Raw genomic sequence first — 25,777 nt, 5'->3', positions numbered from 1 at the left:
AGTTTAACTTTTCCTTTTTTGCTGTCTAGTCATCCTCCTCAGTCTTCTGCTTCTTGGTATCAACATCATCATCCTGGGCAGAAAAAAGGCAGTCAGGGTACCCCTCCAACCTCACAGGTCCCACCCAGCCAACGCCTCTGCCTGCTGGCAAAGAACAGGCACTGACTGGTAGCCCCAAACTCTGCATTCCCACCCATGGTTTAAGATGAAGGACCCGCTCATAATAACACAAAAGGTCCCCAACTACAAACTTAGAATCATTCCCTCTGGGTGCGTATGGCTCAAAGGAGAAGGGTGCTGGCTCCATATGCAGGAGGTGGTGGGTTCAAACTCAGCCCCGGCAAAAAAAAAAAAAAAAAAAAAAAAATCATTCTCTCCTTCCCTCCTGCTTTAGCACCTCTCCCTGTTAGAGGTGGGAGAGATGACAAACTCCCTCCCCTCCCTTAAGAGGGCCCTACCTCATCATCTTCAGCTGCCCTTTTGCCCGTGGTGGCCTCAGCTTCCTCATCTTCATCTCCATCCTCTTCTTCACCTGGAGAGAATCAAGGACCAGTAAACACTGCACTGCCCTCTTATTGTGTGTCCCCTGGGGGAATCTCCCAGTTACAAATGTGGCAGGGTGGACATGTCTCTGGACCTGCCGCTGCTATCTGACATAATGAGGTCAGGTACCACACCTCACATGCACTTCACACAAGGTCAGGGCCCAAGCAGCTGCATCCTGAGAGGCCAGTCGAGCAGATAAGTAGTCAGTGACTTACAAAGATGCACTGTCCAAGCAGACAGCAAGTATGTGGATGAGTGCAAGTGGGTGTGTGGCACAACTCCATGTCACTAGCCCCAAACAAGGAAGGCCCTGACCCCACAGGTGCAAATCCATTAGCCCCCAGGTATCGGTTCCTCCCCCAAGGAGCCCCCCTCCCTCCCCCTGTCAGGGGAGGCCACTCACCATCACCTTCTTCCTCCTCTTCCTCTTCCTCCCCACCTTCTTCCTCTTCTTCATCTACCTCATTGTCAGCCTCCTGCTCCCCATTTTCCTCATTCTCCTCGACAAAACACACATCAGCCGTTAATCAGCTGGCCCAGGGCTGAAGGACACAGCAACACCCCTGACACCCTCCCCTTACTCTTTCCTCCAGAAGCTGGCTAATGCTTCTAGAGCATCTGAGAGACTCCTGTCCCCCAAGATCCAATGGGACTGTGACACAGGATCTGCACGGTGGCTTGGCCTCCTTTCCCACCCTGGACTAAACCCAAAATTACACCAGGACAGACTTCCTGGGATGGGAGCTGCCAGGGATCATGAGCAAGGCAGCCACTCACAGCGTTCCCATTAGCAGGGGCGTCTCTTCCATTCTCTGCCTCGTCCACAACTTCCTTCTTCTCCTTTAAGTCCTTCAAAAGGGAAGAGGTAACAGTAAGTCTTCTGAACAATCCAAGGCAGGCAAAGGGGCTGAGAACTAGAAAGGCTGGGCTGCTGTGCACATCCAAAGCTAAGAGTCACGTGTGGCAGGAGGAGTAGAAGGGCACTGCAGAGGTATGGTAGTTTGTGTGGCCAGACTAGACTCCCTCCCATTTCTCACGGGGGGGCTCCTGCTACCCCTCCCCCATCCTTCTTAGGAAAGCACCAAGTGGCATCACGGCCCCAAACCTGTCAGGCCGGGAGAACGAGCCACAGAACATTCAGAACATTTGCACACGCCCATCACAGACCGTTTCCAACCAGAGGGAGCTCCGCCCTCACAAGCCTCCTTGGAAGCTAGGTATGCTCCGAAGTTAAGGTAAGGAGAACTTCTACGGTGGACTAGCCTATGAAGGGAATGGGAGGCCGGCTTGCCCACCATAGCCCTCAGTGTAGCTCAGCTCCAGAAGCCCGAGAGCCCAGACTCTTGGCAAGGGCAGGTCACGCAAGAAACCCGAACCGCACGGATCCCCCATATCCTGCTGTCCCAGAAGGGGCCAAGCACCTCCTAACCTCTGCCGACCCACGAAACTACTTAGTGTGCCTTGGACTCCAGGGCAAACCCGGCCCGTAAGAGTCGCCTGCCAACAAACTGGCGCCCAGCGACCTGGGTTCAGGGAGCGACCCAGCCAGTGCCCAGTGCATGGCCCTGGGCCACCTGTCGGCCGGTTCCCGCCAGCCGACCTGGACCGCGGGACCCGGCACTGCCCGCTCCTGCCCCCTGGCGGCCGCGGCCCCCGGGAGCGGGTGGGGGCGGGGAAACCGCGATGCGCAGGCGCGCAGCCCCCGCCCGGCGGGCTTTGCGCGCGGGCCTCAGAACGCACCGCGCGCAAAGAGCACGTGGCCCGGGGAGCCGGGTGAGCCCCCTAGCCCTGGGGACTCCCGGCCCTGGGGCAGCATTCATTTACTAAGCGTGGGAGTTGCGCACAGTCTGCAGGCCTCTGGACGCCCCCTGCCGCCACCCTGGCAGGCGAGACGCATAGGCCTGCATCTCTGCATTTGGCGGGCAAAGTCCCGGAGAAGGCGTCCCCACAGTGCGTAAGGCTGTTTCAGTTCCGCGGCATAAAACCGTCGGGTACGCGCTTCTCGGCGCTATTCGTCACCCGCGAGAAACACCCTGAAAGAAAAGGAAAGCAGACGCAAACGCCAAACCAAACTGGTTCGCGGGCTGCGTCTAGAGAGCCACCGAGAGCCCCTTGCAGAGACCCAGGTCTCGAGCTCCGTCCTCCAGGGGAGTAGCCCCCGAGAGAGCCGGAGGTGACGCCAGGGGCACAAGGGTAAAGGAGACGCCAAGGTGACACGCGCTGATCCCCACAGAGACCTAAAGGAGGAACATGGCCAGAAATGAAGGGGAATAAAACCAGTTTGCCTGTGAGGTCCGCGCTCCCGCCGAGGACGGAGACGTTAACCAGCGAGAGCAGCGGGACCGACGCCGTGCAGAGAGCGGGAGCGGCGCGGCGCAGGACCTCAGAACCAGGGGCAGTTAACTCGGTACAGGGACCCGGGCTCACACTCAACTCGGCCCCGCCACCGGACAGCCGCAGTGTTGGCCCACGCCGACCTACGAGCTATCGCGCACACGGTGCGCCCAGACACCCGCGGGGACCTCCCATCGTCGCCCCGGCACGCCGCGGCTTCACTTTCTCTCCTGCTCCTCCGGCGCGTGGGCTCGCCGCCGTCGCAGCCAAGCCCGGCAGCGCCGGTGAATATTTGAGCTGGGTGACCGCTGCCAGCGAACTCCTCCCGAAGGGCACCCGGGACGGAGAGAACCGTCACACCTCCGCGGACACAATCGTCTACGCGACTAGCTGGCCGGCCATTCCATCCGCCTTGTCAGAGCTTAGTTCAGATAAACGATCTTGGGCCCGCTGCGGGGCGCGAAACCCGGAGACCGACACCGAACAAAGAGCAGGGCGGCCCGAAGGCGCTAGCCGCCACTTCCCGGAGCCGGTCGGCGCCCGCACACGCGCCCCCAGCACTTCCGATTTTCAACGCGCTCGAGTTTCAAAGTTATTACTGTGCGCCCGGCCGGCCAAAGACCTCCCAGACCGGCCCCTCTCCTCCTGCTGCCACACACACCAGTCACAAACAACTTTCAAGGTTACCGACCAGCCTCCGCGCCCACCCCTAGCCCCGAGGGCGCCCGGCCCACTCCCCAGACCGGCTTCACGTTTGCCCGCGGCGCTTCCCGCCCCCTCCTCCGCACAGACAAAGAGTGGGCTGCCGGGGCACCGCGCTGCCGGCGGGCGGGCTCCCTGAGGGATGGAGCAAGAGCGGGTTTAGGGCAGACCAGGGTTGCGCGCCAAACACCGCCTCGCTGGCAGCGCGCGAACCCCGAGGGGGCGGGCGGCGTCCAGCCTCACCTTGGTGGTGATCTCGGAGCTGGTGTCCACCGCTGTGTCTGACATGGTGGGGCACGTCGGTGATCCGATGCGGGGGATAGAAAAGAAAGCGAGAGTTCGGGGACCCTGGCGATAAAGCTGCCGGAGTCCGCAGCGGCGGAGGAGGAGCGCGGCGGAGGTGGTTGCGACGAGGAGGAAGCCGGACCCAGGAACAATGCAAAGATGGCTTTTCAGAGCCGCCAGTGGGGGACTCACGCGGCGCCAGAACCTTTAATATAGATTAGAGGGCGGTGCTCGTCCTCCCTTGCCGGAACGCTATTGGGCAAACGCAGGGAGCGGGCGCTCGCTCATTGGCTCAATTGCGAACAATGGACAAGCGTGCTTAAAGCGGCAGTGCTTCGGCAAGTCCCGCGCTGCGCAGTCGCCGGCAGTACTGTCATTCAAGGCCTCAGTTTGTCGGGTGGCCCCGGCGCGGAGGCTGCGGGGGAGGGGTGCGCGGGCACGCTAGGGACGCGCACTCCCGCGGCTGTTTTGCTGGGGTTGCTGACGCAGAAAGCCAGAGCGCGGCACAGCTGCCCGCCCAGCACCCCTTTTCTCCCCTCCCAGTGGCTACTCGGAAAGAGGAGGAGGGAAGAGGAGGCGGCAGGCGCTCACGACGGCCGCCCGCGAGGGGGAGGGTAAGGCGGGGTGCTGGGTCGCGCTGGCCCCGGGCAGTGCCCAGCGCAGAGCCCGCGGAGGTTCCCGCCCCTGGTGCCTGGGCATCTTCCACCAGGAATTGTCCCAGTGCCAGTGGACGGTAGCCTCACGATGATTGATGAGGTAGCGAGACCAAGACCCGCGCGCTTGGGCCGCCCCGTCCACCTCACAAGATCCCCCTAATCCCCGGCGCCCTTAGTCTGGGGCCAACTGACCCCTGTCGCACACCACCAGTTCTGCCGTCCACTGGCCGAGCCAGCAGGCGAGCGGGCTTGGGGATGCAGACATTAGCGGACTCGATGCGGGCTTGTGCCCTCGAACAGGATAGCCTGCAGGTCCCGCGCAGCTAAGAGGACCCCAGCCCTCTAAGTCCCTGGTCAGCTTCTGCCCCCAGTGGTAACTGCCGTCACCACAGCCTCGGGGCAGCTTCCTTCCAAGATCCATCTTAGCCCTCGAATCTAACTCTCACGCCTTTTCTGGACTGTGATGGGCACCTAAACATTACGGAGTTAATAAAGGGTAAAGAATCGTCCCTCAGGCGAGTTGGACTAGTCCTTGGGGACTCCTTGAAATTTAGGCAGCCGTTTAGGGAATCATGTGGAGCCCAAAGAAGAGAACCAACAAGACTCCACACTCAAGATGGCGCTGGGCGCGGCAAGCGTGGCGTGACGTGGCGGTCCAACCCACAGAGATGATCCGAAAACTGATCCTCCTTGTTGCCACTATACTTGGCTGTCGAACTAAGAAATCCGCCGGGTGGGAGAAGAGACCAAAATAGGTAGAAAGATACTTCAAAAGAAAAAAAAAAAAACACCTGGGCCACACACAAGATGGCGACAGATAGGGTTCGTCTCTATGCTGCCAATAGGGGGCGCCCGACACGGAAGGCGGGACTCCGGAGAAATGAGTGCACACTGGCCGAGAGTGGCGGGCGAACACAAAGTTGACGCTTTGCGCCTTGCCATTGGCAGGTCCTGCAGTCTGTCTCTTGGGGATACGGATCTGGGAATGGGGAAAACCTGGAGTCTGGGATTGTGGAGAGCGGACAGATGCCAAGTCCAGCGGAGCTTGAAGTCGGGGCGAGAAGAAAGACTTAGTCGCCCTTCTCTCTTTCCTTAGGTCATGAGCGATCTAGCTCTTTGCTGAGCTCAACACACACTCACCGAGGGGGAGGAGGCGCGCAGTGCCGGAGCGCCAGAGGATTTTGCGCCCCTCCCGCACCCTCTCTCGCACGAATCAAGCCCACATCCCCGTTCACACGTGCCAGGGCCAGCCTGACCGCTGGCCTGTCGGGCTTTCCAGAGCGAGTTTTCCTTTGGCGAAGAAGCCCAGGCTTCCAGTTCTTTGGCCAGAAGATAACGTTGGGCAGGTGCTGGTCCCACCTCCCTCTGCCCATCGTTCTCCCTCCTGCCCCAGTATGGTGGCAGAGGGGACCCCCGCTGGGTCTCCACCCAGCCTGAAAATGCTCCAAAGGCTGGAAGTATGATTCTTTTCTGGGTGAGCACGCGCCCATCCTGGGAACTTTCACAATGTCCCCAGAATCAAAGGTTCTAACTCTTTGTTCGGCCCCCTCCCTTCCACCACTAGCTGCCTTTACTGCGCCCTAGGGTCGCCCTTTACAGACGGGGAAGAAGGGCGCTTGGTCGCAGCCGGCGAGACTCCGCCTTTGTGTCACATTCCCAGAGCTGGAGTAATTATGCGTCATGTAACCCAGAGGGAGAGCGCCTCCAGCCCGAGCCTCGTCAATTAAATTCCAGTTACCCTGGAGGGAATTGTTCTGTCCACAAAACCCGGATACAATGAGGGCTTGGCTTGCGCCTCATTTAAATGATCCCCTCTTCCTCCTAGTCTGGATGGTGGCCCTGAGCACTTGCCTCTGTATCCACAGCTGAAAACTGGACTTGATTGTTCTGGATTCTGAGCTTTGTGGGGGAGGGGGTGAAGTTTTTCCACCTGGAAAAGCTGGGTGAATGTGAATTTCCCTCTAAGAACTGCTTTGCCTGACCTTGTTCCCATGTGACTGGCTTTGGTATAAGTTGGTGAGGAAGGCTTATGCCCACCTGGTTCCACAACATCCCCAGGTACTCAGTGGATGCCTGATGTGTGCATAGGAGTGCAACTTTGCCTAATGCTTCAAGCATTTTTATTTATTCTTAGAAGGTTGGGAGGACAATTATGGGGTTGGACAATATAAAATTAATGTTTATGAAGGTAAGAAAAAAAAAAGTGAGGGTGCTGCCTGTGGCTCAAGGAGTAGGGTGCCAGCCCCATATACCAGACAGAGGTGATGGGTTCAAACCCAGCCCTGGCCAAAAACTGCAAAAGAAAAAAAAAAGTGAAAACACATTTACAGGTTCAATCTCTAATGTGATATCACCCTCCTTTTAACAAATCTAAAAAGCAGACCAAGGGATCATAGCAAATGACTTTAGAGTTACTAGGTGAGTGAGTGAAGGAGCCCAGGCTAAATCCTAGAACAGAGGAATCTGCATTGTTGGATAAGCTCTGGAACAGGAGCCTGTACCCAGTGCTCCCGCCCTGCCCCAGCTCCAAAGTGGTAGAGGTACTTAGGCTCTAAAGAGCCTTGTTCCTCCAGCAACCCATAAGCCCCTACCCCTTTTACTGTTTCTGAATGAGCTATTCTTCCTGTCCTCTCTCACTTCCAATCACTGGTACATCTTGTACCTTCCCTCCTATTAAGGAGGTGGCTGAACCTCCCCCAACTCCTGTTTGGTGGCTTGCCCTTCAGTCCCCCAAGACCAGCTGCTGTGCCCCAGGAGGCGCATTTCCTGACTCTGGTCTGTTCACAGCCCAAGTTGCACTGGACTTAGATCAGAGCTGCTTTCAGCCAAGGGCATCAGATAGTCTCCAGGGAAGTTTTGTTTGTAGGTAATTTTCCTAGGGACACCTCTGGGTTGCCCACACACTCTCCAGTTGGCCCTCCCTGCCCACCCAAGTCACACATTTATTTCATCTGCCTGGCCTGTGGGCACTTAGATTTGCAAGCTAAGCCTGCTCTTCAGCCACTTCCCCACTTCTCGCTGGTGGTCTTACAATTCTGCTTGGTGCCTGGAAGACCAGATATATGTGCTGCTTCAAACTGTGTGGGTTCACATCCCAGCCCTGCCATGCACTAGCTGTGCAAATTGGTTGAGTTACTTCCCCACCCCTACAATATGGGGAGGACAGTGATAGTCCCTGCCTTGCAAGGCTATTATGAGAACTGAATGACTTCATATTCAGAAAGTGCTTAAAATAGTTTCTGGTACATCCAGGAAAACCATACGTGTTCTCAGGACCCCATTTTGGTTGGTTTTACCATGTTTGTAAGACTCTGGACAAAGGAACAATGTCCTCAGCAAATTCTTTGTATATTCACTGGGAAATGAGAGAACTGGCCTTGCTGAGTTTCTGGAAGCATAGCTGCCGACATGCTTGGCAGCCCCTTTGGCCTCAAAGGAATGACAGAGACTGTGAGGCATACAGAGTGGAGGATGTCTCAAAAAATCCCGCCTTCCCGCCCTTCAGAAACTCTGGAGTCTTAAGCTGTGGGTTCCTCACCCAGGCGTCAGGGCCTTTCAACTCTCCCGCCTGTGAGCCCAGTTGAGATTGTGTAAGAGCCCCCCACGCTTGCTCCCTCTCACTGCAAGCCTGGGCCTGCCTGTCCTCCCGGGGAGCTGTGCCAGAGGACCTGGCTCCTGGGACCCACACAGGTTTGGTCACCCTGGGAGGCTTCTACCTGGCAGGGGGAGGGTGGGGCATGCCTCTTGATGTTTGAGGCCTATCCCCAAATTGATATCAAGGCCTATGGAGCCCAGGTGTGAGCTGAGGTAAGGAAACTGGGAGACATGAGTGTGCAGTATGCCCAGACACCACTACCCCCTGACCAGGAGAGGGCCCTCATGCCAGTGTTGACACCTTGTGTGACTGCCCACTTTTGGTGTCTCCAGAAATCCTCTGCCTGCATGTGCTGTCCTGGCCCTCATCTCCACATCTATCATAGTGCACCTATCTGCATAGCCCAGATTCTGTGGGTATTTTGCTTTAGTACGGTTTCTGAATGGGTGGGCTCAGCCTGACACAGTGGCAGAGGAAGGTGGCTGGTGGGAGGAGCACATGAGCACACACACAACTGGGCAGGCTGCCTTGTGAGTGCCCACAAGAGCATTGTACCCAAGGAAAGGGAGGACACTGCTATGGGACTTCCTGCCACATGGCCCTCAGGGGAGCCCCAAGGAGCCCTAGCTGAGGGTCTGTGTGCCTGTACCAAGCCAGAAGTCCCAGGTAAGCTTGAGGCTGAGGCAGGCTCTTCACCATCCTGGAGCTTACTCCTTCCTCTCTGTTAAACCCAGATGGGGCTTTTCCACCTTCTTTTCACCCCTGGCAAGGAAGACCTCCCCTGACTCCTGTTTGGGTAGAGGTGTCAGAGATGAGAGGCACAGACATAGCCGGGTGGTTGTGGCAGGCACTTACAGTCCCAGCTACTTGGGAGGCTGAGGCAAGAGAATCACTTAAACCCAAGAGTTGGAGGTTGCTGTGAGGTGAGATGCCATCACACCCTACCAAGAGCGAGGCACAGACAGAGGCCACACGACCAGCCAGGATTAGCTCACTCTCCTGCCACAGAGGAGTACAGACAGGTGATCAGCTATCTGTGTTTTCCAGGGACTAATGGGTTCTCAGGATACAGAACTCTCAGGGCTATAGCCAGAAAACTCTTGGGCAAACTGGGATACGCTAGTCACACTAGTCCACTTCTTGTTCACAAACTGGGAAGAATGACATTTCTGAAGAAACCTGTGGCCACCACCAAGAAGAAGAGTCCTTGTAACTCTCAATTCAAAAACAGCTTCCCTGGCTTGGCGCCTGTGGCACATACACCTGAGCTGGCGGGTTCGAATCCAGCCCGGGCCACCAAACAACAATGAAAATACGGTGTGTTGGGCGGCGCCTGTGGCTCAGTTAGTAAGGCGCCAGCCCCATATACCGAGGGTGGCAGGTTCAAACCCGGCCCCGGCTGAACTGCAACCAAAAAATAGCCGGGCATTGTAGCAGGCGCCTGTACTCCCAGCTACTCAGGAGGCTGAGGCAAGAGAATCGCTTAAGCCCAGGAGTTGGAGGTTGCTGTGAGCTGTGATGCCATAGCACCCTACCCAGGGTGACAGCTTGAGGCTCTGTCTCAAAAAAAACAGCCTCCCACTCAGATCTGCTGTCTTTACCACCAGAACCCAGGGAGGTGTAGCAGAAGGGACAGCGGGAGCATTTGGTTTGCACATGGCAGAGCAGAGGATTGAGGGGCTTAGTGAGATCACAGAGCGAGCTGGTGCATCAGGATCAGGACCTCCCAGAGGGTCTCTAATCAGGTTGAGAGCCCGAGAGATCTATTCCTTTCTAGATCCAGGTGAGGCAAGTATCTCTAGAAGAGAGAGAGATTTCCCAGCCTCCTCTTAACTGTTCTTCATAGTTTTTCTGGGAATCTCAAGGGGAAAGAGAAGGCTCTCACTGGAACAATTCTGTAGGAAATCCCACAACAGGATGCAGCATTACCCAGAATTCAAATCTCACCAGGGAGGGGAGGCAAGGTGGGCACCTTTCCAGGGAAGCACGACCTCCACATGCCTCTAAAGTCCAACAGGAAAGCTGATCCTCACAAACCTGCGCTGAGAGCTGCCCTGGGCTGTCCTCAGCTTCAGTGAGTTCTCCTGGGCCCAGCAAGCTGCAGCCAGGCCTTGAACTGTGGCCATTACTGGCCGCTCACCGCATCTGTCTGCTGTGTAAACCATTCCTTTTTTGTTAAGACACTGTGAGAGTGCCACCTCTAAGCACTGGCCAGACACCTTCCTGGCCACTTGACTGCTGGCATGGCCTCAGGACTCTGATGTGCTAAACAGAGAGAAGAATGTGGCCTTCCTCCCAGGGAGAGAACAGGATGGCTGTGTGTCCCCACTCTGACCTGGACTATTCCCAGGGCCACAGTGCCCTAAGTCACAAAGTTCTCAGCCAAGATATGTTTTTGAGACCCCCGAAGTATAATATTTTTTTTTTCCAAAGTATGATATGTGTATGTGTTTTTTTTTTGGGCCGGGGCTGGGTTTGAACCCGCCACCTCTGGCATATGGGACCGGCGCCCTACTCCTTGAGCCACAGGCGCCACCCTTTTCCGAAGTATAATATTGATCACCTTGGTATTAAGCAGGCTCCTCTTGGGCCATATATGATCATGTTGGAAAGTTTCCTCAATTAAGATTTTCAGGATGATAACATGTGTTCCAGAATGTTCCTCAGAAGTCTCCACTTCTCTTGAGGCTGAATTTGGATGCATGGGCATTTGTGAGGGAAAGTAAAATGTGTTCTGAATACTTAACAGAAACAGATAAAAGAGAAATTAGAAATTAATGTTTAGAAGGGAGCCTATGTGAAATGAAACAGCTGTCAGAGCAGGGAGAGATGGGAATGAAGAAACATTCTTAGCTGAGAACCTCAGCTTTCAAAGCTTTCAATTTAAGGCAGTGCCTGTGGCTCAGTGGGTAGGGTGCTGGCCCCATATACGAGGGTGGCAGGTTAGAACCTGGCCCCAGCCAAATCGCAACAAAAAAGTAGCTGAGCATTGTGGCGGGTGCCTGTAGTCCCAGCTATTCGGGAGGCTGAGGCAAGAGAATTGCCTAAGCCCAGGAGTTGGAGGCTGCTGTGAGCTGTGATGCTATAGCACTCTACTGTGGGCAACAAAGTGAGACTCTGTCTCTAAAAAGATAAATAAATAAATAAATAAAAAGCTTTCAACTTTATGGAAAACTATCCTCTGGCAATAGCAGGAGTTTGCTGTGCCTTCTCCCCTCTGTCCCAATCCCCCTCCAGTGTGCTTCACTTCTGACTGGGGAACTCACAGACTGGGGGATTCACTGCCAAGTGAGGTCGATGATGCTGGCTCTAAACAGGTCCCGTTGCCTTCCCCACCTCAGTCCCGTCCTCTGGGTCATAGGGGAGAGGAGATTTCTAAGTATGACAGTCATGTGAGCACCCACCCCCTGCAGGCACTGTGAGCTGGGTGTGGGCTAGGTCTGGTTGTGCCCCCACTCAGCAGGGCCCTGCATTTTTTTTTTTTTTTTTAGAGACACATTCTCACCTTATCAGGCCCTGCATTTTGTACATCCAGCTGTCCTTCATTAAGAAATGATCATTTCCCAGCTGCTTGGGAGGCTGAGGCAAGAGAATCGCGTAAGCCCAAGAGTTAGAGGTTGCTGTGAGCCATGTGACGCCACGGCACTCTACCCAAGGGCGGTACAGTGAGACTCTGTCTCTACAAAAAAAAAAAAGAAATGATCATTCACTTGCTCTGAGTGTAAGGGAATTTGGCCTGATGTTGCTAAGTTCACTTCCCCGGGTATTTGGACTTATACTGTGCCAGCACTATAAGGGGAGGAGAGAGAAAATGAGCACACTTCAAACAGCTATTCTGGGGCAGCTCCTGTGGCTCAAAGGGGTAGGGCACTGGCCCCATATGCCAGAGGTGGCGGGTTCAAACCCAGCCTCAGCCAAAAACTGCAAAAAAAAAAAAAAAAAAACACAGCTATTCCACCAATCCTCTTACACATGGGGATGCTGGGCCCAGAATGGACCCTGGTCAGGAATAGATCCCTGGTGGCCCTGTCTCCATGGTGCCTACCCTGCTTCCCATGAATGACTAAGTCCCCAGTCGATACCAGCTCTGCAAACTCAAGAGACCAGGCCACACCAGAGCAGCCAGGAGTGCTTCCTGGCACAAGCAGGGCATGGCAAGACGCTGGGGCCAGAGTGAGATGTAAGGGGAGAAAGCAAGGTGAGATCCTGGCCAGCTCCAAGCAACCGCATCCCAAGTGTGCCTTTCCTCTCAGGTGGCACAGGGACAGGGAAGGTTTCCCTGATGGGGGATGTCTAGTTGTCAGGGAAGACTTTTCTGGTGGGACCTGGTGACCTGGGGGAAGGTCACTTGCAGCTGTGTGTTTCCAGAGGCTCAACAGAAAGTCAGCCTACAGAAAACTAAGTGGACACAGGGTGGGGCTGTGGGGTTCTCATGTAGATGTTGGTAACATCTGCCTTGAACATTGCTCCAGGCTGCCTATCCTCCTGGGGGCCTGAAAGGACAATGCTGTGTGCTGTTCCTTGATGGGGACGCACAGGGCAAGTTTCTCTGAGGGCTCAGCACCAGCAGGACAGTGTGGATTGGTGGTTAGGAGCATAGGCCCTAAGTGCCCCACCTGGGGGGCCCTGCAAGAACCCACAAATGGGCCCCTCTGGGGTTGGAGCTGTGGGCCCTCAGGGAAAAAGTGAACCCCCATGAGCTTCCATTAGCTCACCTGTACGATGGGGTCGTCCCCCCTCAAGTGAGTGTGAGGAAGACTCAGTACCTTTCCTGATACACGTCAGACAGCTTTGACCACCAGGAAAAGCTGGGCTTCTCCTGAATAACTGTTTTCATTTTTTCTGTACAGACCCTGCAGGTCTTGTGACTAATCACTTCCCCTCTCTGACATGGCTGCCGAGAGGGCGGCTTAAGGCTCCCTGGATACCCCAAGGCTGGCAGGGACAGTGTGCCCCTGTTTTCTCCTTCCCAACCCTGTGTTCCTTAGCCTAACTTCTATAATTACCTTTCTTTCCTAATGTCCTTTAGGTATTTCTGTAAACTTTAGAACTGATATTAATTGAAGTAACTTTTTTTTTGCAGTTTTTGGCTGGGGCTGGGTTTGAACCTGCCACCTTCAGCATATGGGGCCGGCACCCTACTCTGTTGAGCCACAGGCGCCACCCTAATTGAAGTAATTTTTAGTGGTGAAAAAAATTACAGCCCTTACACCCAGAACACATAACTCACAGGGTATGTCATTTCACACCAATCAAGACTGATGCCCCCATTTTACAGAAAAGGACATTGAGGCTCTCAGAGGGGCATTACTGTACCCCTGTTGTGGCTGCCTGCGTGGTGGCCCTCACTACCCCCGCTCTCAGAGCCCTTCCGGTGGCCGCCGCCTGGACACAGCATGGTGATTCTGCCCCTTGCACATCGCGCTCATCCTACCTTCCATTTCCTTGGTATCATTCTCTTGTTTTTTTTCAAGACACGGCAACATTCACTCCATTATCTGAGGATGACTGAAAAATCAGCCACCTCTCTGCATGGCCCCTCCTTCGTGGCATTTACACCAAATAATTCAGACCTCACTCTGTCCTCATGTGACAGATAGGAATGTCCCTTGGGGTCCGGCATGCTGCTGAGCCTTCAGGAACTGTGGTCCCACATTCCCAGGAACCAAGAGCAGGAGCACAAAACACTGGGGCACCCAACAGCCTCCCTGGCCCTTTTCTGGGACATCAGTCTAGATATTCCGTGGCTAGAATGGGGCTAGTCCCTCAACCCAAATGCAGGCTGGTAAGAGTTCACCACCTAGCCTGGCAACTAGAATGGGCTCTCAAATTCCCAGTGAAATGCAGAAGGGAGAACCCCCTAAAGCCCTGCTGTACTCTGAGGCTTAGAGCCTTTGTGTCCAGCTAAGCACCTAGAACTCTGGATTCTCTGGGCACCCTGGGCCTGCCCAGAGCTCAGCTGCTCTGCAGAATAGAATGGGGAGCATGTGAACTTTTCCAGGAAACTTGTCACATCTTGGTGACAAAGCAACCCACAATTTATTTATTTATTTATTTATTTGGAGACAGAGCCTCAAGCTGTCGCCCTGGGCAGAGTGCTGTGGTATCACGGCTCACAGCAACCTCTAGCTCCCGGGCTCAAGCGAGTCTCCTGCCTCCACTTCCCAAATAGCTGGGACTACAGGTGCTTGCCACAACACCCGGCTGTTTTTTGGTTGCAGCCATCATTGTGTTTGGCAGGCCCAGGCTGGATTCGAACTCACCAGCTCAGGTGTATGTGGCTACACCTTAGCCGCTTGAACCACAGGCACCGAGCCACAACCCACAATTTATAACATGTTGGTAACATCTCTTCTTGGTATTCAAAGCTCATGGCTGTTGCTTTTCAAGAAATTGTGGCAGTGCCATTGGTGTCATTAACTATGATGTCATCTGTCTCTGCCCTGAAAGCTCCAACCCCTATCCCTGGGCCTTCCTCCCAGGGCCCTCAGGGCCAGGTGTCAGTACAGGGCCTTGTTGGTCCCACGTTGTTGGACACATTGTCTTCATGAGCTCTGAGACTCACCCCAAACTCCCAGCAGAAACAGAATTCCTGGGCCCTCAAGTCCAGGAACGTGAGCGAACTTGAGAGCTTCACGTTGTGCCCATGTGTGCAGCTTACCCTCTGCACGAAGCACATCCTCATCTGTCTATAAGTTGCTCGGGCTTGCTGGAGGTTAGGAGACTGATCTGGCAGAGGGGCCAGCAAGGAATGGATTCAGAGCCAAGCCTGAACCGGAAGTAACGGTAGTGGGGCCCAGACCTGGCTGCTCTCTTGAGGACTCCCCAAAGCTAAGAGAGGGCTGCCTTGCCTTGCCCACCCAGACAGAAGAAGACACATGAGTGGCTGCTGGGGGCAGGCCTGGTGTGGCCCCAGTCTTGGCCCCACGTGACCTCTCTTCTCTGGAGCAGACCTCAGTCTAGTCCCCTACACCCAGTCTCTAGGTGTCAGTACAACCATGAACATGGATCCATGTTCTGAGTGTGGCCACATGTGTGTACATGACCGTGCCCATGATGTCAACATTTATTCAAACACCCTTTCCCCACCTAGGGCTGAGGCACCAAGCCAGTCTCTGCAGGTCCGTGGAGGTTGGCTTTATTCTCCTTTGTATTCTTCTGTAGTTTCAGATTTTTCCAAAATGTAAGCACACACACAGAGAATCCTTGCCTGCTCACTACCCAGTGAGGCGGGGGGGTGGGAGCAGGCCTGGGCATGGCAGGAACGTATAAAATAAGTGTGTGGAGGGCCATAGCAAGAGGTCTGAGAGGAAAGAGCACACTGAGCTCTGCCTGGGCAGTCCTAGAGGGCTTCCCAGAGGAGGTGACCTCCAAGCAGAGACCTCGGCAAGTTGAAGTTCAGCTCCAAGCAGAGCCATTACACTTTAGGGCTCTAGCATGGGCCATTGGAGGTGGAATGGGGCCTCACCACTCCTCCATACCACCCATCTCCATGGTCCAGAGGTCAGGCCCCAGGCTTCTCAGCCTCCCTGCCCAGCCCCTTTCCTCAGGTAGAGGCCCCCCTACCTGTTTTGCTATCTTATCTCCCATTCTCACCTCACCGTGCCTCTGGGGCAAGTTCAGGTACTTCCCTGGTGCCTCAGTTTTCTTTTTTTTTCTGGCCAGGGCTGGGTTTGAACCTGCCACCTCCGGCATATGGGGCTGGCGCCCTACCCACTTGACCACAGGTGCCACCCGGTGCCTCAGTTTTCTCATCAAAACCACAAAATTAGCAAATCAATCAAACAGCTAATAAAGTAACTTACCTGGGTGGTGAAGGAGGCTCAGTTCCCTGGAGGCATTTCATTTGGCCCAGTACTTTTCTAGAAAAGTCTAAAGCCAAACCATGGAAAAGGATTATGGAGCTAACCTAGTGCTCCATCCAACATGGCAGGTGTGACTGCTATAGGCAACTCTCAGGGCTTTCCTGGTCTTAGCCTGAATACCTGCATATCAGGTCAGCAAACAATCATGTCCCTCCACCCCCGACATGTCAGGACAACCTGCTCACTAGCAGCCCTGCCTCTGCCACCAGCGTCACCTCCCAGGGGCCTCCCTGCCCCTCACTCTCCGCCTGGAACCCAGAACACAGTGGACTGGGGACCAGATGGACTCACAGGTGGGCAAGCTCTGTGTGGTCTTACAGAAATCCCTTGGCTCCTCTGAGCCTCGGGTTTTTTGGGTAAATGTATAAATGGGATGTGGACAAAAGCACTTTGCAAACTGTAAACTGCTCTGTGGATGCTGTTTACTATGATGAAACCATTTGAGAACAACTGCAGAGCAACACATCAAGGATTATAGAACAAGATGGGAAAACTGCACACATAAGGAGGGCCCCAGAAGGAACACTTTGAACTGAGTCCCACCATGGCCCCAACTGCCATTTTTGGGAGGTATCTCTGTGCCCTGTGTTCCCTACAAAAGATAAGTGCCTCCAGTAATCAAAGCCAGCCTGAGGAAGAGGGCTTAGCTGTGTGCGACTGAGAAGATGTCTTGGGGGCAGAGACAGGGTCCTACAGCTCACAGACAAGGGGCCAGGTTTGGAATGCAGGTCTTCAGACCTGGACCTGTGGGCCCTATGCCCTTTATAGCTGCACTAGGCCAGGTTCCCAGCCAGAGAGCCTGGAGAAGGCCCGAGTCACAAGAGTTGATGAACTGGGCAAAGGACACTCCCTGCTTCATTCATTCAGCAGCCCCTGCCTGCTGAGCACCTGCCTCCTGTTGAGTAAATGACAATGAGGGAACCATGATGGCCCCTAAGGGCTTTTGTGGCAGGACCAAGGGGCTGCCTCCCTCAGCCATGTTAGTGCTAGAGGTGGCAAAGCAGCCCAGCCATACCCCACAGCCCGCTTGGCACCCAGGCCTCTGTTTTTCATCAAGACCAGTTAGTGGACCAGTCAAGGCTTCAGTTGTGGCAGGCAGGAATACACTGGGGAGTGTTGGGGGGCAAGGAGGGTGAGGGGACCTCTGTTGGGTCATTCAAAGTTCCAGGGGAAAAAGTGAGCAGGAGACAGAACCTGGCAGGGTCACCAGGCCTGTACAGGGGAGGGACTGGTAGAGGGAGGCAGAAAGACCACGGGATAGGGAGAGCCTAATGACAGGCGGCTGGGGCAGGTGGACAGACAGGCCGCTCTGGGCACCAGCCTCCTGCTCTCTGGCTGCCAGCTAGGCCGGTGGGCTGGGGGCAGGGATGCCACTGGCCTCTGTTGGGGTAAGGGTGGGGGAAATGAATGAATCATTGGCCAGTGCCAGGAGCCTGCAGGCCGTGGTGCTCACTCCCTGAGGACCAGCTAATTCACTTGGAGTGAGGCTGCTGCTAATGACCAGAGCAGCCTGCCCAGGCCCTGCAGAGCTCCACGTACAACTGAAGTCTGATTAAGGGGCCCACCCCTGCCATAGGCTTGGCCAGAAATGCCTCTGAGGGAAGGGCGACCCCCCACTCTTGGTCTGACTGAAGCTAGGGGAGGAGAGGAGGGACAGACACTCCCTCCTAAGCTGCAAAGGACCTAATTGTGGGGGAGCAACTGGGAGGAGATGTGGGGAATGCTGGTGGATAAGGAGAGACAGCCTTGTCCTTCCCTGGTGGAAGGAGGAGGAGGAGGACCCTCCTTCCTCCAAGGTTTGTGGCCAGGTCCAGAGGTCAGCTCTACCAGGAATAGAAACTCAAGTCCCAGGAAATAAGCCACTTGGAAAACAAGGTCTGGCATCTAGCCAGGCTCTCCCTGCAGCTTGCTGATGGCATAGGTATGGCACTCTGGACCTGACATCCCCATCCCAGTCTTTTATCAGAATTCAGTAGTACATCTTCCATGGGTCTCTCCTGGGGCTTGAATGCTGTCCTAAAGGCTCAGCCAGAGAAGGGCTCAGCCAACAGTGACCACAACAGGGACAGCAACCAACTGCCACTTATGATGGGCCAGTCCCAAACCAGGCCTCTGCTTGCACTGCCTTGTTAGCCCTCTAGTCCAACTGCAAGGCACGGATTAACTGCTAAGGATGCCCATTTTGGGCGGTGCCTGTGGCTCAAGGAGTAGGGCGCTGGTCCCATATGCTGGAGGTGGTGGGTTCAAACCCAGCCCTGGCCAAAAAAAAAAGGATGCCCTTTTTACAAATGAGAAAACTGAGGTTCCGGAGGTTAAATTACTCACCTAAGACGCTTATCCTGTAAGTAGCAGAAATGGGTCCTGAATGACTCCCACCCATAACCTCCCTGGGGTGTTGCTGGGTGGGGGGGGTGTCCCTGTGGCTTTTAGTCCTTAAAAAATCAAAGACCTCTTGGCGGGCCCCTGTAGTCCCAGCTACTTGGGAGGCTGAGGAAAGAGAATCGCTTGGGCGGCGCCTGTGGCTCAGTCGGTAAGGCGCCGGCTCCATATACCGAGGGTGGCGGGTTCAAACCCAAACCCGGCCCCGGCTGAACTGCAACCAAAAAATAGCCAGGCGTTGTGGCGGGCACCTGTGGTCCCAGCTACTCGGGAGGCTGAGGCAGGAGAATCACTGGAGCCCAGGAGTTGGAGGTTGCTGTGAGCTGTGTGATGCCACGGCACTCTACCGAGGGCTATAAAGTGAGACTCTGTCTCTACAAAAAAAAAAAAAAAAAAAAAGAGAATTGCTTAAGCCCAGGAGTTGAAGGTTGCTGTGAGCTGCCTGATGCCATGGCACTCTACCGAGGGCCATAAGGTGAGACTCTGTCTCTAAAAAAAAAAAAAAAAAAATCAAAGACCTCACTGGCAGCTAGGTGGGGCCAGAAGAGCTGGGTACTAGCAAAAATTAGAGGAGCAAGGGGTTTGCCTTTGGGGTTCTCTCCATCTTAACATTGATGAGGGCTCCCCTGTCAAGAGACAACACACATTGATAAGTTCTTGGGGGCACACCAGGAAGGGAAAGGGCAAGCACTTGAGGTCCAACACACACGGGGAGGTGAGAGGGATGCAGACCTGCGAGGGGAGGAGCTTGCCATGACCTAGGGGCTGCAGGCAGGGATGTGTGGGCTCTCTATCCTCATGGTGGCCCCTATCCCACAAGGGGACTCAGGCCCGGACTCTCTCTGCTCCACTGCTCCAAAGGCTCATCATTGCTGGGACCGAGATAAGCATGACCTCAGATGACCAGGGTCTGCAGGACACTGAGGCAGGCAGTCCTCAGGCACAGTCGCCTCCTCCCTGGACTATGGAAACAAAAGGAACCTGGCTGGGAAGAGGAGAAGACGACCACGTGCTCTCCCTCCCCGCCTGGGGCCGGGCCTGGAGGGAAGAGGCCTCAGGCGCCCTCTGCTGGCCCGAGGGCACCTCGCAGGAGGAGGAGGCAACTTCTGGGCCTGGATCAGCCCATGCTCCATCCCCTAGTGTGCACCCGTGGGTGCCTGCGTGTGTGCAGCTGTTCTTTGTATGCCTGTGAGGGTGTGACTGTATGTGAGCGAGTCTATGTGTGCATGTGGTGTGCATGCACCTGTGTGTCTGTCTGTGTGCACGTCTATGTCCGTGTCTGTCCGCGAATGCACAACCATGTCTCAGGGTGCACAGGTGTGTTTATGCACAGGTCTGCATCTGTGCTTGTCTGAGTGTGCACGTGTCCGTGTGCCTGTTTCTCTGTATGTTTGTGTGGGTGCATGTCTTTGTGAGTGTGGGTGTCCGTGTACACATCAGTTTTACCGAGTTTGGCCCAGTGGGGTGTGAATGAAGCGGGACCAGGATGGAAGAAGTTGCAGGGTTTCTTTTCCCTGAGCCTGTGTTTTTGGTGAGCCCGTGTGGAAATCAGACAGAGACTGGGTGGGTGGAGGTGTCCACTGGCCACTCTGAGGTCCATTCAGTGCCCACAGAGAGAAAAGGAGGAAAGTATTGAGCTGAATTCCATCCCTGAAGGAGCTTTGCAGGTGAGGAGTCAGTCATAATCTAGCATAATAATTAAGATGATAGCTACAGTGGAGGTGCCTGAAAAATGCAGGGGACGCAGATGGGGCCTAAGTCAGCACGGTGTAATCCTGGAAGGCTGCATGGAGGAGGCAAGCCTGAGCTGGGGCTTGAGAGGTAGGTAAAGCCTTCGACAGGCAGGCAAGCTGGGTGAGGAGGGAGGGAGCCTACTGGGCTCAAAGCATGGAGAGCAGAGAATCAGAGGGGGAGGTGAGAGCACGTGGGGTGAGCAAGGGTTCCACTGGCGGTGCAGTGGTGAGAAGCAAAGCCAGGTGAGCCAGGCACACATCCCCCAGGTTCTGCCTTGTGGGGGGAAGAGTCACTGAAGAAGGCTGGGCAGGGTGGAGACTGCCCATTGTGGGGTCTGAAGGTAGATGGGGGGTCCTCTGCCTCCTGCAACACCCTGGGAGGGAAGCCCCATGCTGTTTCTTTCCAGAGGTGTGTGGCCACCTGCTGAGGCATTCCTGGCTGCTGCACAGAACACCTCAGGATCAGGGTGCCCAGGGCATTGGTGCAGATCACAGACGCTTACACCTCTGGGTTTGGGAGCCTGTTCGATGGTACCCAGGGGCTACAGGGTCATCCTAACTCCCCCTTCCAAAGCCCAGCAGTGTCCACGCTCCACCAGCTGCAGTGGCTTCTGGGTGCCTCTTGTGCCATCAATGGCTTCTCTGTGTCCTGAGAGAGTGGGCTGGGTAGGGCCTTGGTCCCTGGCCAGCTTGGTCCCCTCTCAGGGTGGCACCAGGCTGGACTCCTTGGCACTGGCTTCGAGGACTTCTGTAGGCATGCTGCATCCTTAGAGCCTGCTGCCCCTGAAACCCCGCACTGAGCCTGGGTACTGTGCTCACTTCTGAAACCAAACCCCGAACACACACCCTCACAGGCTCAGGAGAATGTGGACTTGTCCCCGTGGGCTCGGGTTTGGGAGACTTGACTTTTCTACACTCCAGCATCCTTTTCATATAAGTCCCACTCAACACCTGGAGGCTGGAGGGATGCTGCCTCTGCCCCACCAGCCTTTTCCCTGGTGGTTCCCAGGCCTTTCACGGGGGTTCTGGAGACCTCAGAGTGGTTGACCTCTGCTCCGATGCCCCTCACTCCTGCCCACTCGTGTGCCCACTCAGGCCAAGCCTCTCCCTTTACCGCCTTGCATCACGCTTGGGCTGAAGGACACATCCTGCTTCTGGCCCCAGCTCAGGGGCCCACTGACATCCTCCCTGCGTGCACCACTGCTTCCCAGCCCCCAGGAGGGGAGTGAGCAAGGGTGGCCACCTCTGGCCAGCATGAGCCCACATTCAAGCCACACTAAAGGCAGCAGTTCACTCTCAAGACGGCTTCCACGTGCACGACCTCATCCAAGGCTCCCAACAAACCCAAGAGATGGGATCATATTGCCCCCAAATCACAGCTGAGGGAGCTACCCAAAGAAGCTCAAGGTCAAGGTTAGAATCTGACATGTGTGACTCCAGGGGCCTTGTAATTTCCCCCCCCCAAACCCCATCAAAACCTGCTGCTTATTTTCCATCCTCCTTTCACCATACCATCTCTCTCCTGCCCTGTCTATCAGGTTCCTCATTGCTCAGCATTTTCTGTGGCTCCCATTGACCCCAGGGAAGTGCTCATTCACCTTGGTGCTCCTGGCCCACGGCCTCCTCCCAGCTGTGTGTGTCCCTGTCCCCTACCCTTTCATGCCCCCTACAAGCCTGTGCCCACCTTTCCCACCTCCCTGGACTCATTCCCATTCTGGCCTTGACAGAGAGGGGTGGGCAGCTAAGGAAGGCACCCCAGGAACAGTCTTGCTTGCCGTTCTGCTCTGCCTAGGTGGGGCTCCTGGTCCTCACAGTGATCTGCTGCTTCCCCAGGAAGCTCAGCCCCTGGCTTCTTAGGAAGTGGCCCTGACAGAAGCCTGAGGTCTCCAAACTGCATAGGTTGGTGACACTGTGTCCTGGGGGCCCAGTGCCAGGCTGACCCCCTCTGCAGTAGTTGCTGGCAGGGAGCTCAGGCAACGGGGGAGATTGCAGGCAGTAGCAGTGGGGATGTACAGAGCAGCCGTGCCCTCCTGGCACTGCCTCTCAGAGCCCCTGGGAGCAGTTGCTAGGCTGGCACGCAGCAGCAGTGGGAGCCTGAGACTGGGCTCTGCACACGCACAGCCAGTCAGCTGTGCCCACAGCCCACAGGGCAGGAGGTGGCTGTGGGCCGGGGGCATCTCCTTGCCCAGGCTGATGCCGCCAGACCAGTCAGAGCACAGGGAAGGGAGGATAGGGGACTGGCACAGACGCACAGGGCAGGGCCTTGGGCCAGAGGAGGGGAAGCCCTTCCATGACTCTCCAGGTGGGTGTGAACAAATGCCCATGGGGTTCCCACTCCTGACACCCCAGGCTGCCTTCCTTGGCCTGTTTATCTGTATACTGTCCAAGGGACTGCCTCGGGCCCTTCCATTTTGCCAGTGCCAAGGGGCTGACAGGAGCCTTCCTGACCTCCCACAGTTCTGAGTGTGCCCCTTTGCTCCTATGGGGGACGCTGCAGGATAGGAGACTCTTTATAACCTCAGAGGTGGGAGTCTCCTCTCTTCTTCAGAGCTCTCCAGGGCCTTCATTCTGGCCTGGCCCTCAGAGATGTAGCCTGGGCCCCACCTAGCTCCCTAGATCCCCTCCTTGGAGGATGTGGCTCCATTAGGCTCAGGCCAATCCTGTGGGTCTTTTCCAAGGCTACTCTCAGGATGGGTGGCCTGAGGAGGAGGATTTGAGCCTTGGGCCTGGGGGTCCTGATCTCCAACTGGCCCTACTGCCCTGCCCTGCTGCAGCCCTGGGAGCAGGTTTCTGTGTTGGGTGTGGGTAGTGAGGGCCCAGAGGAGGAGGTAGCAGAGGGAGGGGCCACCACTCTAGGCAGACTCCTCAGCTGGCAGAGGCTTCTGCCAAGCCATTTCCCGGCTCCGCCCCTGCCCCTCCACTCATTATCAACTTGGGGTTTGTGTGCAAACAGCAGCTGGTCTCTTTGTCAGCCTCCCCCCTTCCTCTCCCGTTACTCCTTTCCCCCTCCCCAAGGCCTCACAACAAGCTCCTCCATCTCAGGCCCTGCCCCTCCCCCTTCCAGGTGATTTAAAAGCTTGAGGCCCTGGGGACTCCCCCAAGGGAAGGCCACCCATGCCCATTGTGGGCCCTGGGTCCTCAGTTCTCTTCCAGACAGCAGTATTAAACCCATCTGGACACCAAGAGAGCCAGAGAGGGAGGGTAACCAAGCCAATGTCCCAAAGTAGGTGAGTACAGAGCCAGCACTCAGACCTCCTGTACCCAGTCGCAGAACCTGTTTGCAGAGCCTGTCTGTACCCTGACCTCAGCCGTTCCTGTGATTGCTCCCAGTGCCTGGTATTGCTTCTGTCAGGGGCCCTGGGAAGGCAGACCCACTCCCAACCTCCTAGCCAGTGTCAAGGGCTTCAAGTGAGGTAACTCTGTGTGCCTGTGGTTGAGACAGGAAGGTGAGCAAGGCCAGATGGCAGGGCCTGTCAGTTATACCCTAGAACTGGGACTGGATGCTGAAGGCAATGGGCCCTGCAGACTGTGATGGCTGAAGGCAAGGAGGCTGATTTGGATACCAGGCAAGGAGTAAAACAGCGAGGGCCAAGGTGGTGGCCCTGGGAGAGCAGGTGGACCAGGTCTGGAAGCACAGGTTTAGTCAAAGTGTATGGTGAGATGAGGGAGCTAGAAATACTCAAGTGTTCTCTGGTTGTTTTAGGTCTTTTTCTTTTTTTTTTTTTTTTGTAGAAACAGAGTCTCACTGTACCGCCCTCGGGTAGAGTGCTGTGGCGTCACACGGCTCACAGCAACCTCTCTACTCTTGGGCTTACGTGATTCTCTTGCCTCAGCCTCCCAAGCAGCTGGGACTACAGGTGCCCGCCACAACGCCCGGCTATTTTCTTGTTGCAGTTTGGCCGGGGCTGGGTTTGAACCCGCCACCCTCGGCATATGGGGCCTGTGCCCTACTCACTGAGCCACAGGCGCCACAGGCGCCGCCCTGTTTTAGGTCTTTTTCATCCTTAGAAAAGGCCTGATCTAAGATAAAAAGTCGACACCAATGGGAGGGGTGGCTCATGCCTGTAATCCTAACACTTTAGCAGGCCAAGCAAAGAGAATTGTTTCAGGTCAGGAGCGCCAGACCAGCCTGAACAAGAGAGAGAGAACCCATCTCTACTAAAACATTAAAAATTAGCCAGTTGTGTTGGGTACTCCTGTACTCCCAACTATTCAGGAGGCTGAGGAGGGAAGATCGCTTGAGTCCAGGAGTTCGGGGTTGCTATGAGATATGATCATGCTGCTGTCTTCTGGGGTAACAAAGGGAAACTCAGTCTCAAAAAAAAACAAGTTGACACTGGTACTATAATTGTTCCCATTTCACACACGAGAAAATTGGAGCTCTCATTCCAATCAGTGAATGACAAGGTCTCCATTCAGTGTCAGACTGGAGACTGAGATTTGGGACAAGGATTAGGCCCAAAGGTGCTGTGTGACCCCTCTGGGAAGAAGGCTGTGGCTGCCTGCCCCTTGAGTAGACAGGCCTCGAGATACTATGCCCCACCAGGCCTGGTGCCCAGATCACTGAGTCTCTGAGTCCGCAGGGGCTCTCTGCTGGAGAAACCCCACCAACGGGGACCAGAGCCGACCACTGCAGGGTGAGAAGGTAGTCATAGAGACTGTACCCAGATATGTGTCAGGAAGGAAGGCTGGGAGTTCTTTAGGCAGTGAGTGAAAGCAAAGGCGGAGGGGCAGAGGCCACAGCCCCAGCAAAGGCTCAGAGGCTGAGAGTGAGGGGAACCGGGTCAGGGTGGGAAAGGTGAGAGCTGGGCTGCACCACACTCTCCAAGTGTTGGGTTCATGTATAGCTCACGGTCAAAGTCCGGGCTCTCCAAAAGGCTTTTCTGGGGCCATGATCAAGCTCTCCGGAGCCCTAGGGAGGCCATGGCACACGACTGTACAAGGTCACAAGCAGGCCTGTGCCTGTCCGCAGTCCCCTAGGGCGGGCAAGGCAGATCTGGCTCTCGGGCCAGCACAAAGCCAGGCCCACGGGGCCGAAAGTCGCAGGGCCACAACGGGTCGCCGGGGGCAGCGCCGGGGACGCCCTGATCCAGCGGGAACAAAGGACCGGGGAGGTAGGGCGGCCAGTCCCGGCCATGATTGGCGGCCGGGGGCGGAGGAGCATCCGGGCCGGGCCGGGATTGGCCGCGGCCTCAGCAGGCCCAGGCGCCGGACACGCCCCCTCCCGGCCGAAACCCGAGCTCAGGGCTGCGGCCCGGACCAGCCAGCGCCTGGCCATGTGTGCCCGGTGGGCGCAGGCCCGGAGTTGGGTTTCTGCTCAGCCCCCCGCCGCCGAGCCCGGCAACCTGTGCAGTGATTCACCCCCGCCAGCCCGCTGCCCCGGCCCAGTGCGCGCGGGTGATCTTGAGGCCCGGGCCCTGGGACTTGAACCACCGCCTCGAGGGAGGCCCGACGGGCGCTCTAGGGTTAGGTTGGGCGAGGATCTGGGGCCCAGAGCTTGGCCTGGGGCTGGTGGCAGTGTTGGGAGAGCGGGCGGGGAACTGGGGACACTCAGTAAGTGGATACCGCAGTAAGTGGAGGAGGCTGCAGGGTAGAAGATGACTCAGGGGAGTGTGACTGGATGGCCGGGGGCTGCAGACAGGGGCCGGGCTGGGTGTGGAACTAGCACCAGAGGGAATTAAC

The 25,777-nt window shown here is 55.9% G+C and overlaps 1 protein-coding gene across 2 annotated transcripts; it reads right to left on the bottom strand.

Moving 5' to 3' along the window:
* Nucleotides 1–4,069, bottom strand: PTMA (prothymosin alpha). 2 transcript variants are annotated; one of them, XM_053598171.1, is made up of 5 exons: nt 3,826–4,069; nt 1,324–1,395; nt 950–1,046; nt 459–532; nt 1–73 (listed from the first exon to the last, which is right to left on the bottom strand). In XM_053598171.1, the coding sequence occupies exons 1-5, from the start codon at nt 3,868–3,870 to the stop codon at nt 26–28; spliced, it is 336 nt and encodes a 111-aa protein (XP_053454146.1). In that variant the 5' UTR covers nt 3,871–4,069; the 3' UTR covers nt 1–25. The 2 variants fall into 2 exon arrangements, with proteins under 2 accessions (XP_053454146.1, XP_053454147.1); XM_053598172.1 differs by having other exon boundaries at nt 950–1,043; nt 3,826–4,064.
* Nucleotides 4,070–25,777: the final 21,708 nt, after the last annotated feature.

This window comes from Nycticebus coucang, chromosome 7, assembly GCF_027406575.1.
Source record: "Nycticebus coucang isolate mNycCou1 chromosome 7, mNycCou1.pri, whole genome shotgun sequence".
Taxonomy (NCBI): Eukaryota; Metazoa; Chordata; class Mammalia; order Primates; family Lorisidae; genus Nycticebus; species Nycticebus coucang.
This window is presented reverse-complemented; position numbering and strand designations above follow the sequence as displayed.